The sequence below is a fragment of the Coregonus lavaretus genome (assembly GCF_964263955.1).
Source record: "Coregonus lavaretus genome assembly, chromosome: 5".
In the NCBI taxonomy this organism is placed as follows: domain Eukaryota; kingdom Metazoa; phylum Chordata; class Actinopteri; order Salmoniformes; family Salmonidae; genus Coregonus; species Coregonus lavaretus.
Genome location: NC_139992.1, coordinates 41185074 through 41204487, shown reverse-complemented (window position 1 = coordinate 41204487; position 19414 = coordinate 41185074). Strand labels below are relative to the sequence as shown.

At 43.5% G+C, this 19414-nt stretch overlaps 1 protein-coding gene across 1 annotated transcript in view; it reads right to left on the bottom strand.

Annotated features, from left to right (window-relative positions):
* Window positions 1-18871, bottom strand: part of LOC311129027 (USP6 N-terminal-like protein) — a 28375-nt gene extending 9504 nt beyond the window's left edge. The window contains exons 1-5 of the mRNA XM_084161276.1: window positions 18809-18871; window positions 14608-14681; window positions 11677-11759; window positions 10041-10080; window positions 9573-9653 (exon numbers count right to left, since the gene is read on the bottom strand). Coding sequence (XP_084017402.1) covers window positions 9573-9653; window positions 10041-10080; window positions 11677-11759; window positions 14608-14681; window positions 18809-18863 — 333 coding nt within the window. The 5' untranslated portion in view covers window positions 18864-18871. The remainder of the gene's footprint in view (window positions 1-9572; window positions 9654-10040; window positions 10081-11676; window positions 11760-14607; window positions 14682-18808) is intronic.
* Window positions 18872-19414: the final 543 nt, after the last annotated feature.

The following is a 19414-nucleotide window of genomic DNA, read 5'->3' as shown; positions in this document are numbered from 1 at the left end:
GGACAAGTATGTGTGTGAAGGACAAAGAATATACAAAGTTATTCTGGGTGGATGGAAAAGAGGCTATAGGTGGTGTGTGTCTGGACCTCTGGGCAGATGGAGAGGAGCTTTAGCCAAGGGATCTGGTCATGCTCAGTGTGTGTGTTTGTGTGTGTGTGAAGGGGTAAAGTCATTCCATAGGCAGAAGGAGTTAAACATCTTCAGGACTCTGAGTGGAAAAGATAAAGTGCTAAAAGACAAACTGCTGGAACAGCAGAGTTAATCGTCCAGTGAATTCTCCTTTGACAGCTATTAAAATCGGCCTGTGGAAATGGGTCTAAAGCAGAGATTGAAAGTATGAGGAAAGATGGGTGCATGGGTGTGAGTGAATAAATGTGTGGGCGTGACAGAGAGTGTGTTTGTATGAATATATACACAGTGTACAAAACATTTATTGAACACTCTTTCCATGACATAGACAGACATGGATTGTATATGTGTGTCATTCAGAGGGTGAATGGAAGACAAAATATTTAAGTGCCTTTGAACAGGGTTTGGTAGTAGGTACCAGTTTCACCAGTTTGTGTCAAGAACTGCAACGCTGCTGGGTTTTTCACACTCAACAGTTTCCTGTGTGTATCAAGAATGGTCCACCACCCAAAGGACATCCAGTCAACTTGACACAACTGTGGGAAGCATTGGAGTCAACATGGGGCAGCAACACTCTGTGGAACGCTTTTGAGACCTTGTAGAGTCCATGCCCCAACGAATTGAGGCTGTTCTGAGGGCAAAAGGCTGGGGTGCAACTCAATATTAGGAAGGTGTTCCTAATGTTTGGTATACTTAGTGTATACAGTGCCTTGCAAAAGTATTCATCCCCCTTGGTGTTTTTCCTATTTTGTTGCATTACAACCTGTAATTTAAATTGATTTTTATTTGGATTTCATGTAAATGGACATACACAAAATAGTCAAAATTGGTGAAGTGAAATGAAAAAAATAAATAATGGAAAAGTGGTGCGTGCATATGTATTCACCCTCTTTGCTATATATTTTACATTTTAGTCATTTAGCAGACGCTCTTATCCAGAGCGACTTACAGGAGCAATTAGGGTTAAGTGCCTTGCTCAAGGGCACATCGACAGATTTTTCACCTAGTCGGTTCGGGGATTAGAACCAGCGACCTTTCGGTTACTGGCACAACGCTCTTAACCACTAAGCTACCTGCCGCCCCAGGTGGGGCGGCAGGAGCCCCTAAATGAAGCCCCTAAATAAGATCTGGTGCAACCAACTACCTTCAGAAGTCACATAGTTAAATAAAGTCCACCTGTGTGCAATCTAAGTGTCACATGATAGTGTTTATGAACTGATACGCAAAAACGACGCCGGATTCAAAACTTAGAATTTTTCAAATTAAAATTATACAAAATTCTTGCTACCAATAGTATGTTATTTATATGGGGGATACAATCTTCCCAGCTCTACAGATTTTGCTGCGAAGATACAGAATCATTAGATCATTTGTTTTGGTACTGTCCATCTGTAGCTTGTTTTTGGTCACAGGTCCAGGAATGGCTGAAGGATTGCAATATTTACCTGGAGCTAACCCTGCAGATAGCACTACTGGGTGATCTGAAAAGTCATAGTCAAATCGATCAATAATATAATAATACTTTTAGCAAAAATGTTTCTCTTCAATTTACAATCTGTAGAAACAATGAGAATAGATGGGTTCAGAACTTTTGTGAAACATCACAGTACAGTTGAAAAATATATGGCAAATAGAAGTCCAATATTGATGGTGTTAAGAGATAGATGGGAGGTGTTGAATGGAGCTGAAGGATGGGACTAATAACAACTAACAACAACTAATAACAAGATAACTAATGTAAAGCATACTGTGTCCATAATAAGTATATAGGTTATAGGTTGAGAGCTTTTGTGAAAGAGCACAGTTAGAAAGATATGGCATATAGAAGCAAACCAGATGGACATCATGAAAATGATCGGAGAGGTTGAGGATAGAGGAAGTTCAGGAGTAAAAACAAACAAAATAGAATTACTGTAAAATTGACTGTGTCCATAAAATGTATATAGTCTGTATAAGCTGGAAGTAGAGGCCAAAGCATTGTTGTTCACTAGTTTACTCCAATTAGGGAAGATGATGAGGAAGTCAATGAGTGCATCTGTTCCACTAATCCTCCATCGGTGTGTGTTTGTGCGTTTCTTTTGGTGAGTTTATAGTGTCTGTTTATTTGTGTGTGTGTGTGTGTGTGAGATTGAATGGCTCTTCATTGTAGAGGTCTCTCCTGCTCGCTGCACTCCACAGTCCTCTATCTGTACCATCGATTCACTGTCACATCAACACCTGTGCCAGGACCCTGGCTCTACCCTACAGCACATTTGTATTAGATATATTGATTACACCTGCCTTACAGATGCTATAACCTGTCTTACAGATGCTATAACCTGTCTTACAGACGCTATAACCATATGACTTCATTAGTATGGCTGCATTGCAGCTGCTATTGTTTTCATCAGCACAGGAAACAGAGAGCCATCTCAACCGTAGGCTGTTTAACCAGCAGAGAGAAACGGGCAGAGCACTGACTGACAGAATGGGGGGTGAGAGAGAGAGAGAAACAAACAAACAAGTCCTTGGTTGCTGCTTGTCACGCAATTCTTGAAACCGGAGAAAGAGAGAGAACAAGACTAAAACATTCCCCTAGCCAAGATTAATTTAAAGACAATCTCCAATTCCCGCTGAAACCACCTCAGCATACAACTGAAGAACGTCCGAACTGAATGCCAGAGGGCCCAACACCTATCATAAAGAACACCCCAAACTCAGGCACTAACAAGGACAGCTATTACAGAGGTAGGACCCCTCTAAATGCCCTTCAGGGAGAGACTCACTAATATTTGTTCACCAAAGAGAAGGAGAGAAGTGAGTGAGGCACAAGGAGAAGAATGTGGAATGTAATATTTGTGACTCGTTTCAGGAAACTAGGCGTATGTCGCTTGTGTCACTACTTCACAGGAGCGCCATTTGAACGTAAACTTTTTTTTAAATGCCTTCTGAAACATGTAAATGTTCATGTGCCTTAATAACAAACTTGTATGCCATCTGTAAATATGAATAAAATTGTTAAATTACGAACCTAGAATAGAATAATTGTAAAATTGACTGTGTCCATAAAATGTATATAGTATGTATAAGCTGGAGGTAGAGGCCTAAGCGTTGTTGTTCACTAGTTTACTCCAATTAGGGAAGGGGTGGTGGGGTTGGAAACTAATAAAGGGAAATATATATATATATATATATATACACACACAGTTGAAGTCGGAGGTTTACATACACTTAGGTTGGAGTCATTAAAACTCATTTTTCAACCACTCCACGAGTCCTATATCGACATAACCTGAAAGGCCGCTCAGCAAGGAAGAAACCACTGCTCCAAAACCGCCATAAAAAAGCCAGACTACGGTTTGCAACTGCACATGGGGACAAAGATTGTACTTTTTGGAGAAATGTACTCTGGTCTGATGAAACAAAAATAGAACTGTTTGGCCGTAATGACCATCGTTATGTTTGGAGGAAAAAGGGGGTTGCTTGCAAGCCGAAGAACACCATCCCAACCGTGAAGCACGGGGGTGGCAGCATCATGCTGTGTGGGTGCTTTGCTGAAGGAGGGACTGCTGCACTTCACAAAATAGATTGCATCATGAGGAAGGAAAATTATGTGGATATATTGAAGCAACATCTCAAGACATCAGTCAGGAAGTTAAAGCTTGGTCGCAAATGGGTCTTCCAAATGGACAATGACCCCAAGCATACTTCCAAAGTTGTGGCAAAATGGCTTAAGGACAACAAAGTCAAGGTATTGGAGTGGCCATCACAAAGCCCTGACCTCAATCCTATAGAACATTTGTGGGCAGATCTGAAAAAGCGTGTGCGAGCAAGAAGGCCTACAAACCTGACTCAGTTACACCAACTCTGTCAGGAGGAATGGGCCAAAATTCACCCAACTTATTGTAGGAAGCTTGTGGAAGGCTACCTGAAACGTTTGACCCCAGTTAAACAATTTAAAGGCAATGCTACCAAATACTAATTGAGTGTATGTAAACTTCTGACCCACTGGGAAAAACTAAACTAAATGTATTTGGCTAAGGTGTATGTAAACTTCCGACTTCAACGGTATATGTGTGTATGTATGTATGTATGTATGTATGTATGTATGTATGTATGTATGTATGTATGTATGTATGTATGTATGTATGTATGTATGTATGTATGTATGTATGTATGTATGTATGTATGTATGTATGTATGTATGTATGTATGTATGTATGTATGTATGTATGTATGTATGTATATATACAGTGGGGAGAACAAGTATTTGATACACTGCCGATTTTGCAGGTTTTCCTACTTACAAAGCATGTAGAGGTCTGTAATTTTTTATCATAGGTACACTTCAACTGTGAGAGACAGAATCTAAAACAAACATCCAGAAAATCACATTGTATGATTTTTAAGTAATTAATTTGCATGGCATAAGTATTTGATCATCTACCAACCAGTAAGAATTCCGGCTCTCACAGACCTGTTAGTTTTTCTTTAAGAAGCCCTCCTGTTCTCCACTCATTACCTGTATTAACTGCACCTGTTTGAACTCGTTACCTGTATAAAAGACACCTGTCCACACACTCAATCAAACAGACTCCAACCTCTCCACAATGGCCAAGACCAGAGAGCTGTGTAAGGACATCAGGGATAAAATTGTAGACCTGCACAAGGCTGGGATGGGCTACTGGACAATAGGCAAGCAGCTTGGTGAGAAGGCAACAACTGTTGGTGCAATTATTAGAAAATGGAAGAAGTTCAAGATGACGGTCAATCACCCTCAGTCTGGGGCTCCATGCAAGATCTCACCTCGTGGGGCATCAATGATCATGAGGAAGGTGAGGGATCAGCCCAGAACTACACGGCAGGACCTGGTCAATGACCTGAAGAGAGCTGGGACCACAGTCTCAAAGAAAACCATTAGTAACATACTATGCCGTCATGGATTAAAATCCTGCAGCGCACGCAAGGTCCCCCTGCTCAAGCCAGCGCATGTCCAGGCCCGTCTGAAGTTTGCCATTGACCATCTGGATGATCCAGAGGAGGAATGGGAGAAGGTAATGTGGTCTGATGAGACAAAAATAGAGCTTTTTGGTCTAAACTCCACTCGCCGTATTTGGAGGAAGAAGAAGGATGAGTACAACCCCAAGAACACCATCCCAACCGTGAAGCATGGAGGTGGAAACATCATTCTTTGGGGATGCTTTTCTGCAAAGGGGTAGGACGACTGCACCGTATTGAGGGGAGGATGGATGGGGCCATGTATCGTGAGATCTTGGCCAACAACCTCCTTCCCTCAGTAAGAGCATTGAAGATGGGTCGTGGCTGGGTCTTCCAGCATGACAACGACCCGAAACACACAGCCAGGGCAACTAAGGAGTTCCAGCATGACAACGACCCGAAACACACAGCCAGGGCAACTAAGGAGTGGCTCCGTAAGAAGCATCTCAAGGTCCTGGAGTGGCCTAGCCAGTCTCCAGACCTGAACCCAATAGAAAATCTTTGGAGGGAGCTGAAAGTCCGTATTGCCCAGCGACAGCCCCGAAACCTGAAGGATCTGGAGAAGGTCTGTATGGAGGAGTGGGCCAAAATCCCTGCTGCAGTGTGTGCAAACCTGGTCAAGACCTACAGGAAACGTATGATCTCTGTAATTGCAAACAAAGGTTTCTGTACCAAATATTTAGTTCTGCTTTTCTGATGTATCAAATACTTATGTTATGCAATCAAATGCAAATTAATTACTTAAAAATCATACAATGTGATTTTCTGGATTTTTGTTTTCGTCTCTCACAGTTGAAGTGTACCTATGATAAAAATTACAGACCTCTACATGCTTTGTAAGTAGGAAAACCTGCAAGATCGGCAGTGTATCAAATACTTGTTCTCCCCACTGTATGTGTATATATACATACATACATACATACATACATACATACACATATACAGTTGAAGTCGGAAGTTTACATACACCTTAGCCAAATACATTCAAACTCAGTTTTTCACAATTCCTGACATTTAATCCCAGTAAAAATTCCCTGTCTTAGGTAAGTTAGGATCACCACTTTATTTTAAGAATGTGAAATGTCAGAATAATAGTAGAGAGAATTATTTATTTCAGCTTTTATTTCTTTCATCACATTCCCAGTGGGTCAGAAGTTTACATATACTCAATTAGTATTTGGTAGCATTACCTTTAAATTGTTTAACTTGGGTCAAATGTTTCAGGTAGCCTTCCACAAGCTTCCCACAATAAGTTGGGTGAACTTTGGCCCATTCCTCCTGACAGAGCTGGTGTAACTGAGTCAGGTTTGTAGGCCTCCTTGCTCGCACACGCTTTTTCAGTTCTGCCCACACATTTTCTATAGGATTGAGGTCAGGGCTTTGTGATGGCCACTCCAATACCTTGACTTTGTTGTCCTTAAGCCATTTTGCCACAACTTTCTAAGTATGCTTGGGGTCATTGTCCATTTGGAAGACCCATGTGCGAACCAAGCTTTAACTTCCTGACTGATGTCTTGAGATGTTGCTTCAATATATCCACATAACTTTCCTTCCTCATGATGCCATCTATTTTGTGAAGTCCACCAGTCCCTCCTTCAGCAAAGCACCCCCACAGCATGATGCTGCCACCCCCGTGCTTTATGGTTGGGATGGTGTTCTTCGGCTTGCAAGTCTCCCCCTTTTTTTCTCCAAACATAACGATGGTCATTATGGCCAAACGGTTAAATTGTTGTTTCATCAGACCAGAGGACATTACTCCAAAAAGTACGATCTTTGACCCCATGTGCAGTTGCAAACCGTAGTCTGGCTTTTTTATGGCGGTTTGGAGCAGTGGCTTCTTCCTTGCTGAGCGGCCTTTCAGGTTATGTCTATATAGGACTCGCTTTACTGTGGATATACAGTGGGGAGAACAAGTATTTGATACACTGCCGATTTTGCAGGTTTTCCTACTAACAAAGCATGTAGATGTCTGTAATTGTTATCATAGGTACACTTCAACTGTGAGAGACGGAATCTAAAACAAAAATCCTGAAAATAATATTGTATGAATTTTAAGTAATTAATTTGCATTTTATTGCATGACATAAGTATTTGATCACCTACTAACCAGTAAGAATTCCGGCTCTCACAGACCTGTTAGTGTTTCTTTAAGAAGCTCTCCTGTTCTCCACTCATTACCTGTATTAACTGCACCCGTTTGAACTCGTTACCTGTATAAAAGACACCTGTCCACACACTCAATCAAACAGACTCCAACCTCTCCACAAATGGCCAAGACCAGAGAGCTGTGTAAGGACATCAGGGATAAAATTGTAGACCTGCACAAGGCTGGGATGGGCTGCAGGACAATAGGTAAGCAGCTTGGTGAGAAGGCAACAACTGTTGGCGCAATTATTAGAAAATGGAAGAAGTTCAAGATGACGGTCAATCACCCTTGGTCTGGGGCTCCATGCAAGATCTCACCTCGTGGGGCATCAATGATCATGAGGAAGGTGAGGGATCAGCCCAGAACTACACGGCAGGACCTGGTCAATGACCTGAAGAGAGCTGGGACCACAGTCTCAAAGAAAACCATTAGTAACACACTACGCCATCATGGATTAAAATCCTGCAGCGCACGCAAGGTCCCCCTGCTCAAGCCAATGACCATCTGGATGATCCAGAGGAGGAATGGGAGAAGGTCATGTGGTCTGATGAGACAAAAATATAGCTTTTTGGTCTAAACTCCACTCGCCGTGTTTGGAGGAAGAAGAAGGATGAGTGCAACCCCCAAGAACACCATCCCAACCGTGAAGCATGGAGGTGGAAACATCATTCTTTGGGGATGCTTTTCTGCAAAGGGGACAGGACGACTGCACCGTATTGAGGGGAGGATGGATGGGGCCATGTATCACGAGATCTTGGCCAACAACCTCTTTCCCTCAGTAAGAGCATTGAAGATGGGTCGTGGCTGGATCTTCCAGCATGACAACGACCCGAAACACACAGCCAGGGCAACTAAGGAGTGGCTCCGTAAGAAGCATCTCAAGGTCCTGGAGTGGCCTAGCCAGTCTCCAGACCTGAACCCAATAGAAAATCTTTGGAGGGAGATGAAAGTCCGTATTGCCCAGCGACAGCCCCGAAACCTGAAGGATCTGGAGAAGGTCTGTATGGAGGAGTGGGCCAAAATCCCTCCTGCAGTGTGTGCAAACCTGGTCAAGACCTACAGGAAACGTATGATCTCTGTAATTGCAAACAAAGGTTTCTGTACCAAATATTATGTTCTGCTTTTCTGATGTATCAAATACTTATGTCATGCAATAAAATGCAAATTAATTACTTAAAGATCATACAATGTGATTTTCTGGATTTTTGTTTTAGATTCCGTCTCTCACGGTTGAAGTGTAACTATGATAAAAATTACAGACCTCTACATGCTTTGTAAGTAGGAAAACCTGCAAAATCGGCAGTGTATCAAATACTTGTTCTCCCCACTGTAGATGCTTTTGTACCTGTTTCCTCGAGCATCTTCACAAGGTCCTTTGCTGTTGTTCTGGGATTGATTTGCACTTTTTGCATCAAAGTACGTTCATCTCTAGGAGACAGAATGCGTCTCCTTCCTGAGCGGTATGATTGCTGCGTGGTCCCATGGTGTATATACTTGCACACTATTGTTTGTACAGATGAACGTGGTACCTTCAGGCGTTTGGAAATTGCTCTCAAGGATGAACCAGGCTTGTGGAGGTCTACTATTTTTTGTCTGAGGTCTTGGCTGATTTCTTTTGATTTTCCCATGATGTCAAGCAAAGAGGCACTGAGTTTGAAGGTAGGCCTTGAAATACATCCACAGGTACACCTCCAATTGAGTCAAATGATGTCAATTAGCCTATCAGAAGCTTCTAAAGCCATGACATCATTTTCTGGAATTTTCCAAGCTGTTTAAAGGCACAGTCAACTTAGTGTATGTAAACTTCTGACCCACTGGAATTGTGATACAGTGAATTATAAGTGAAATAATCTGTCTGTAAACAATTGTTGGAAAAATTACTTGTGTCATGCACAAAGTAGATGTCCTTACCGACTTGCCAAAACTATAGTTTGTTAACAAGAAATTTGTGGAGACGTTGAAAAACGAGATTGAATGACTCCACCCTAAGTGTATGTAAACTTCCGACTTCAACTGTATATATATTTGCGAGAAAAACAAACATGGGGGATTGGAAGTGATGCAGACAATTACATTGATGGAAGTTACAATCTATCTGCAATATTAAAGCTGATCTACACCCCCCCCCCCCCCCAAAAAAAAGAACAACAAAAAAAAAAAGACATGAACGGTCACATGATCTCTTGCTGTGTGCCAGATAGACACTCGGGGCTCGACGTTTCTACAGCGACAGCCCTGTAATTAGGGCTCTGATGAGGAAGTCAATGAGTGCATCTGTTCCACTAATCCTCCATCGGTGTGTGAGAGAGAGAGATCGTACCTTTTCACTGTTCTTATACTTGTCCCAGCTCTTCATCATCTTCAGCCATTTTGACGTCCTTTCTACCTCTAAGTGTTTTTGCTGAGGGGACACAGGAAGTGGCATGTTAACACTTCCTCATTACCATAACTGGAGGAACTGGATGTCAACAGATACATATTCAGTATCACACATTTTGCTTCATAAAATGATCTAGGATGAGGCAAAGGTTATAGTGACCTTAGAATGCAATCTAAAATCAGCTCAGAACATTATGAAACTCATTGTAAGCTACAGCAGATTCTGAAAAGGAAAGAACTAATCAATTCTCAGCAAACAGAGTTCTATTCATACATTAACAGTAATCGTTATGTGTGTGAAAGACACTTTCTGTTCTTTCGCATCTGTGAAGGTCATTTTACAGCGGCATAGACATGTGGGATGGGAGAGATTTAGTTAGCCCTGAGGGTCTGAAACATGGTCAATCACCTTCTCTTCCACTGAGTCGTAGGACGGAAGCTCATTCTCACTGGGGAGGAGAAACAAAACAAGCTTTAGTATTACATAGCTTTGGTTTATTTTTCTTGCTTTGAAAGTATGCAAGGTATCAATCATTGTTTGGCCATGGGCTTAGCTAAAGCTTTGCTGGTCTGGGCCTTTAAGAACATTACACATTTGGTAGGTGGGTGGAATTTTAGTAGGCTGTCTGTCTAACTCTACTCCCTCATACGCAGTGAAGATGGACAAGATAGAGCCCCAAGATGAGATGTCTCAACGTGAATACGGGCCACTCAAAGATTATTTCCAGAGGAAGTGGAGTCATTAAATAAATAAATGCTGTTACTGCCAGAGCTTGTTTAATCTTCCCTAACACTCATCAAAGGGAGGGAACATTACACGTCAGCAGCCACGCAAACAGGAAATAACACATTAAAACATTCCTCCATTCTGGCTCCTGTCCTGTCCCAGTTTCAACGCCTCTATGGCTATCTGTCAGTTACACTATGAAACTAACAGTTCAGAGCAGCACTGCTCTCTCTGTGCCACTCAGCCCACTGGCCTAGATCATAAAATCGGGATTTCCCCATGGTGGGGGCCTGTTCCAATACTCTCAAAATGCATCCTTCCTTCTTTTAGTAATATTAACAAATCTGTCCATGACTGGGCAAGTGAAAGTAAGGTTTCCTCTCCATTGCTTTAACCAATCCAACATTGGTCAGACCTTTGATTAGGTCAGATCTGTGATGACTTCAGGGAAGGAAGGGAACAGAGCCTGGGTCTCATCCCCCACTTCCTGTGTCTCTGCCCCGGGACTGCCCTGACCCCTGAACATGACCTTTAACTCATACAGGAAGCACAGAGTTTGCAGTCAGTTTGTCGGTGTCTGTCTGTTAATGTCTGTCTGTCTTTTCTCCCTCATTGTCATCATCACGCCTAATCAGTATGACCTAGAAAGGGCTCTCATTCATAGGCTAATTCATGGAGCCTGAGGCCTCATCTCCACGGTCTTAACCATGGGCTCCAGCTCTGTGCCCATAGCCAGTCCAAAGTCCTGGCATTAGGCCACAACCTCTTCATCTCACTCTTCTCTCCAAGACCATAACCTTCAGCCAAGCCCCCATCTACTCTCTCCATCCCTCGCTCTCCCACAGACCATAGCCTTCACGCAGGGCCTCAACCTCTCCATCATTCACTCTCTCTAGACAGTAACCTTCTCTCCATTTCTCTCTCTCCTATACCGTGACTCTGGCCCTGGCCCTGAGCTCCCACACTGATACCCTGTGATTGTGGCTAACCCTGCAGCTTCCTGCCTGGACCAGCCCACATGTGCCAGCCTATATATAACTATTATAACTGCCTAAGAACAGTGTTGTTTAAGAGCCATGCAACCCCACTGCTAGCCATGCCAAAGCCACACAACACACCAGGCTACAGAGAGAGAGGCTTATACTCAACACCAAGCTTTATAGAGTCACTTTCTCCTACTTCAAGACAATAGTACGGTTTTAAACTAGTGTTCTTTGAAGCTTACTGAAGTTTAATTTCAGAACACAAACAAGGGAGAAGATTGTGGTGTGTAATGAATTGATCACTTAAGGGTGTATGATTGTGTGTGTGCTCTTACTGTACGAAGCCGAAGCGGTCAATGACTTTGTACAGGTGGAAGCTTGCATCCTCCCAGGGTTCCACAGTGGCGCCCTCTTTTCCCTGCAATCAAAGAGCCTCATGGGTAAAGCAATGAATAACAAGTAGTCTGAAATGCATTTGTGCTTTAAAAAACCATCCTTGGGGAACATATTTTTTTTTTAACTTTGAATGTAGCACAAATGAGAATGAATACCAATGAGATACTTTGAATGAAAAATAAGTGATGTAACTTGATAAATATATAGAACTGGATGGCTACATACTTTGTAAACATCGACACTATTACAATAGAGATAGAACATGAACAATGTTATTCTACACTGAACAAAAATATAAACGCATCATGTAAAATGTTGGTCCCATGTTTCATGAGCTGAAATAAATGATTCCAGAAATGTTCCATACGCACAGAAAGCTTATTTACATCCCTGTTAGTGAGCATTTCTCCTTTGCCAAGAATCCATCCACCTGACAGGTGTGGCATATCAAGAAGTTGATTAAACAGCATGATCATTACACAGGTGCACCTTGTGCTGTTTTATCACATAACGAAATGCCACAGATGTCTCAAGTTAAGGGAACGTGCAATTGGCATGCTGACTGCAGGAATGTCCACCAGAGTTGTTGCCAGATAATTGAATGTTAATTTCTCTACCATAAGCCGCCTCCAATCTCGTTTTCAAGAATTTGGCAGTACATCCATCCAACCGCAGACCACGTTTATGGCATTGTGTGGGCGAGTGGTTTGCTGATGTCAACGTTGTGAACAGAGTGCCCCATGGTGGCGGGGTTATGGTATAGGCAGGCAGGCATAAGCTACAGACAACTAACACAATTGCCTTTTATTGATGGCAATTTGAATGCACAGAGATACCATGACGAGATCCTGAGGCCCATTTTCCTGCCATTCATCCGCCACCATCACCTTATGTTTCAGCATGATTATGCACGGCCTCATGTCACAAGGATCTGTACACAATTCCTGGAAGCTGAAATTGTCCCAGTTCTTCCATGGCCTGCATTCTCAGACATGTTACCCGTTGAGCATGTTTGGGATGCTCTGGATCGACAGCGTGTTCCAGTTCTCACCAATATCCAGCAACTTCACACAGCCATTGACGAGGAGTGGGACAACATTCCACAGGCCACAATCAACAGCCTGATCAACTCTATGCGAAGGAGCTGTGTCGCGCTGCATGAGGCAAATGGTGGTCACACCAGATACTCACTGGTTTTCAGATCCAAGCCCCTACCGTTTTTTTAAAGGTATCTGTGACCAACAGATGCATATCTGTATTCCCAGTCATGTGAAATCTATAGATTAGGGCCTAATGAATTTATTTCAATAGACTGATTTCCTTATATGAACTGTAACTCAGTAAAATCTTTGAAATTGTTGCATGTTGCGTTTATATTTTTGTTCAGTATATTTACCCTCAGACAGTCTGGAGCAGGGATGGGCAACTCCAGTCCTCCCCGTTCCCCTTCAGAGTGTGTGTGTATGTGTACATTCTATGCTTGGCTGTGCTACAGAGCCTAGCCCTGCTGCTAACAGGTGTGAAATGAAGAGCTAGGCAGACGCCCCCTGAGTCACAGCCTGACTCAAGCCAGAGGAGAGGCTGTTCAATTTATCAGACAATAAAAAGAAAGTCAACATTGAAAATGAGAAAGAGAAAATGGGAGAACGCAATAGAGAGCAAAGGAAAATAATGAGAAAATGAAAATAAATTGTGAAGACGGAGGAGAAGATTGTATAGAGAAACAAATACAAGGGAAAAAAAGAGAGAACAGGTGGGAGACTGAAATAGAGGGCAAAAGAGGTGAAGAACAGCGAGGGAAAGAGGAAAAAAAAGAGCGAGAGAGCTAAACAATCTCCATCATTGGCTGAGGTCTGTAAGGCTAGCCTGAAGACCAGCTGGTGAGGTCATGGATGTCTAAATACATCTCTCCCTCGCTTTCTCCTTCTCTCGCTCCCTCTCTTTACTGGAAGTTCTGTCCTAACTTAACACAGCTCCCTCACACAGCAGAAACAGGGTAAAATAAATATACATAAATCAAAAAGATTGTTCTTACATCCGACCTCAGGCCGAACACACACAGCGCCTGAAAGAGATGTCAGTGGAGACACAGACAGACTGTCTAAAGCCCATGTCATTTGGTATCTGCGTATAGACACAGGGGCACACACACACACACACACGCGACAGCTGTGTAATATCCATGTCGTAGCAGAAAGTTTCCATTTTTCTGGTGTTAAGTCTATGATTGACTGTCACAGTTAGAGAGTGTATAGAATGTTTCTTCAAGTATTCTCCTGTAGTCAAAGGAAAGAGGAAGGATAGGCCGTACTCTCCCATACCCTTGAATGAAACCCCATTGATAGAAAACGTTGAGGTCTGTAGTGAGAGCATGAACTCCATCTTTGTCTTGATGTTTTGATAACAGTCTCCCTTCCGGGGCTGAATTGGTTTTGATTGGACTCGTTCCGCCTCGCCAACGAGAGAAAATGGACTCCTCTTGTGATCAGGGTCAAACATCATAACATAATTCAACTCTGTGTCAGAGTGCCCGCCTCTCTCCTCCTCTCCATCCCTCCATCATTGCTCCTCTCTTAATGAGCGGGCTTGATTATACTGCCCGCTGGACTTAATTAAAAAGGCTAATTTATAAACCAGGCACGACGGCTGGCTATAGTGATGATGCCACAGGGAATGGTGTGGATGGACACACACACACACGTTTCACCATCAGTCTGACAAATATGACAATTTTATGACAAAAAAAACAAAGCACAAATCTCTGGAAACCTCCTAGAAATATTGTTATCCCAGCTTCTGTCTGGTACTGACAGACAACCATGTAATGCTGCAGGTGATTTACTGTCTTTCATTAGTGGAGGGGTTCTTACCTTGTCATATTTGGAGACGATCTCGGCCCTCTCCTGCTCAAGCCTCAGCACAGCATCCTGCTCTGTACCAGACGCTGCCAGACAAAAAAGAGAGAGAGAGAGAGAGAGAGAGAGACAGAGAGAGAGAGAGAGAGAAAGGAGAGAGGATAAGAGTTTGTCTTAAAATGTCAACATGTCAACCTTTGTATTGTGGTTCCAGTAGGGTCAGTGAAGGCCAATACAGACTGGATATGGTCGTGCTGTACCTTTTCACTACCCATCATCAAACACTAAGTGGTCCAGTTCTCTGGCCCCACACTGAGCCAGGGGTCAAAGGTTAAAGCCTGGCCTACCGTAGCGCACACTGGGGGCCATGTCTGAGTCACACTGGTGGAACTAGCTGGGCTCACCAGGGGTGGAGTGTGTCATACACAGCTAAGAGGCTGTTTGAGAGCAGTAGTGTGTGTGTGTGTACTGTATGTGTGTGTGTGAGAGACTTTGAGTTGAGCCACTTTGAGCTCAAAATGGAGGCCATTGTCATAGAGGGACGTCAGTATGTGACAGAGAGGGAGAGAGAAAGGCTCTGTGTCTGCACAGCCTACGTGGTGTGTGTGTGTGTGTGTGTGCGCGCGCACACGTCAGCTATTATGGCCCAGACGGACGATTAACGAGAAACTGTCACGCATGATCAGGATGCTGAGAGAGCCCAACAAAGGCATGAAAATTGACACACACACACACACACCTCCTTTACCTCAACTATACCACTCAACCAAGTGAGTTTCCTCCATTTACAAGATTATAACTGTATGATTGGACCGGTCGAATGTAAAGGTCCGACAAACACAGTCACTACACACACACACACTGCCACTTCCTGATTCAGCAGCCAATGGGAAGTTCAAAATACAGGAAACACGTTAACAAAGCTGGCACAGAATATACGTGTGTGTGTGTGTGTGTGTGTGTGTGTGTGTGTGTGTGTGTGTGTGTGTGTTGGATCATGGTTTGAAGCACTGTGGTAATAGTGGAAAACAAAAAAAAGTCTAGCTCTGATTAATGACTTCAACAACAACAGGTAGTTCTTGTGATGGAATGTAGTCAGCCAGAACATACGGTGTATCTGAGGTTTTCTATTAGCAAAAGGCTTGTACTAAATCATCCTTCCTGATGTGAAAATATTCTGGTACACTTTGATCCGGTCAAGTCCTGATGGAAAAAGATGATGAATCTTTCCAGGCGTTGGACCAAGCATTGGCATTTCATCTGCTTTGATGTACCTGCACTGAGCTGCCAGCTAAATGCGCATTAGAAAGACAAGTTGTGTGTGTGTGTGTGTGTGTGTGTGTGTGTGTGTGTGTGCCTCAGACACATTGGACTCACGCTGAGATTGTTTATTCTCAAACACTGAACTAGTTCTGTAAACTTATTTTTACACAGAATGAGGCAGCTTGCCGACCATATTAGTGTGAGAATAAATACATCGCTCCACACATAGCACAAGAAAGAACACAATACTGTGTGAAAGTGAAAGAGGCTATTGTAGATACTCTCTGTGTGCTACTGTGTTCACTGAGCTGGTGTGAGACATGAAGTAATTCTCTCCATTCACCAGAATGGCAGAGCAGCAACCACCATTGAGGATACAGCTTTTCAACCCTCTCCACCAATGAGATGTGCTGCTTGGCCTCCACTCAAGTACAAGGTCCCAAGGGAAGGGTGGTGTTACAGTTTTAATCATTTTGTTTTTCCTTTCTCTTTTTTCCCTTTCCCTTTTTCAGTCAGTATTCCAACAGGAAGTATTCCACTCTGATTCTTCCCCACTTTCTCCCCGGTTTCGTCCGGAATTGTCCCGAACAAACATCGCTCTTATTGAGCCGGCCGGAATGTTTATGACAGGGTGGTGTGTAACTGTCTGTCACAGTGAAAGGCATGTCGCCATGGGCTGCCAATGGAACACAGAGTGGGAGAAGGGACTGCAGGGGGACAGCAGGGGACACTGTCTGTAAATAAATAATGCCCCCCCCCCCCCCCCCCACTGAATTCCACCCATGAGGCTGTTTCCATGGTTCAGTGGAATGGAATTCTGGGTAAATGGGATTGAGTCTTCCCATAGTAAAGCCCAGTGTTGGCAGCGTTAGCAGTAACACACACTGAACCCCCCAGCAGCCATATTAGTATTCAACAGGGGCAGCGCTTAAGCTAAACGCAATTAGACTCTTTCATGCTTGGGGAATGGTGCTGGCATCCGTGACTCCGTGTTTGTAAGGGGTTGGGGGGCTTGTTCAGAGTTATTGTGTTTTGTTATGTTGCTTGGACTGCTGCGACTCCTCGTGCCTCCAGAATACTCCTGGACAAGCCCCTGCCTTGAGGCTACAGGGCTGCTTGAGGAAAAACATACATACCTGAACCTTTGCTCTCGCAGCGAGTCACCCCATCCTCCTCCCCCTTCTCCTCACCCTGTACACTCCTACTCCTCTTTTCCCTGGTTAGACCCACTACCTCACTGACCTTTCACCCCTCCCTCATCCTCCTCTGCCAGTCTCAACCTCTTCCTCTTCAAAATGGCAGTGGCCTTTGGCGACGGCTGTGTAGAACGGCTGTTCATTTCCCTCTCCTGCTGTGACTAAAATGTCCCCGTCCTAACGCTTTGCCTGAGTGGAAATTACCTGGTCCTCCGCTTTCCCCTTCACACAGCCGTGTCCCTCTCTTTCTCTCTCTCCATCCATCCCTCCATCCCCCACAGAGGTCAGAGAGTTAGAATAGAAAGCTGCCATTTTCCCTGCTGATAGGTATTAATCATACAGTAGGCTTCTGAAAAACGCAGGAAAATGTCACTGATAGAACAAAGGAGAGAACTGGTCTCGCTCACAGGTTAGGGACAACATGTTGTCAATCTGTATATAACTTGTCTGTCCATGATGATTCAAGTGTTCATCAAGTCTATAAAAGAATGAACCTAGAATCATGCTTTCATCCAATCAAATCAGACTCCGAGCCCGTCTTCTGGACTACAACATAAAAAACAGACTTTATAATAACATCCCTCTCTCTTAGTCAACATAATAACACTGAGTCTTCCTGTGTCGTCCATCTGCTAAAGTACCTGTCTGTATTCATCACAACTCCTGTCACAGAGTGAGTCAGGATGACTGTAAACAATAGACTTAATATTAGTGCTCCTCTCTTTTAGGGTCTTGTGGTTTCTATTCCAAGTCTTTTGCTTGCGCTCTCTGCTCCAAGTTAACACTCATGCCTGGTTCCTATCGGCAAAGGTACTGTAGCTGCATGGTTCTAATGGAAAGAAGTCATTTCCTGTCTGTTCTTGAACTCACAGAGCCTCACACTTCACTTTGTTCATCCGTCTCTCAGCCTGCCTGTGTTCAGCCAATCAACACGCCCCAAGGCCAAACCTGGAGACGACCAGGCTGAGAGCTGCCTCTATTCACCTTACTGCATTACACACATACCAAATGGACTTATTACTGAAGAAAAAGGATCTATATGGCATTCGCAAAGTGCACCAAGGCCATGTCAATTCATGCCTTGAAATGAAAAGAATAAAAAGTGAACAAAAAGAGAAATACCTACTGAATAAGGACTGAAAGAGGAAAGGAAATAAAACATTGACGTTTGCGGTGTGCCAGAGTTCTAAATGGAGCCTGTGTGTGTGCTGTTGTAGACGTACCATTGTGTGTCCAAATATACAAACACACACTAGTCTGATGTCACCCAACTGTCAGGGTAACAGCAAAAAAAAACATTAAAAACTGTAGGCTAACCACACGCGGCATAACACTGGGCATGCTATTAGCATTGCTCCAAACCTATATTAATTTGCCCAAACTAGATGTAGAACACAAACATGTTTCTAACTGTACCCAACCACATCACACATAGTTGACCTCAACACAGTCACAATGACGTCACTCAATACCATGAAGACATGTCTACTCACAGAGTAGTTTACCCTCAAACTACGCTCACAGACATGTTATAAATATCATGTGAACTTTCATGTCTCCAAGTAACTGAATCTCAATTGCAAACTGTACAACACCACTAGAACTTTATCATTTAAGTTACATTTTTCAACAACAAAAAAAATCTGACAGAAGCAATAGGTTTTCTTGAACACCAAAAGTTTGTCCTAGTAAAGTGTCAAAAACCAAAGCGGTCTTTTTTGCCTGAAGTCAGTCGCCTCAGTGACATCACGACTTACCTCTCTTCACGCTCTCTGTTGGATCCTCCAGTCTACTGAGAGCTTTAGTCCGCATTAGTGACAGCCCGGGATATACCGACAACTCACAAAAACCCCTAACCCATCCCAGAACCACCGACTCTGCCACGGCAACTACTTCGCAGGACAAGAGTCCACGTACCAATGAGAGGAACCAGAGAGACAGACAAATGGTGGCTTGTGTTGATACGCACTTCAGAGCAGCAGAAGGGAGATCAGAGTGGTTGAGTTTGAGGGCCTCTGTCACAATGCAGCTGTTTGTTTACTTTACAGAGAGATTAAAGAACGAGAGAGAGAGAGAGAGAGAGAGAGAGAGAGAGAGAGAGAGAACGAGATGGACACTGACTTCAGGATCAAGTCACTGCTACCCCACTCACGACATTCCACACACAACAACAGCCCCTATTCAATACACAGAAGAGAGGGAGAGAGACAGAGAGAGACAGACAGACAGACAGACACAGAGACAGATGCAGACACAGACGCAGACACAGACACAGACACAGGCAGACACAGACAGAGGCAGACACAGACAGAGGCAGACACAGACAGAGGCAGACACAGACAGAGGCAGACACAGACAGAGGC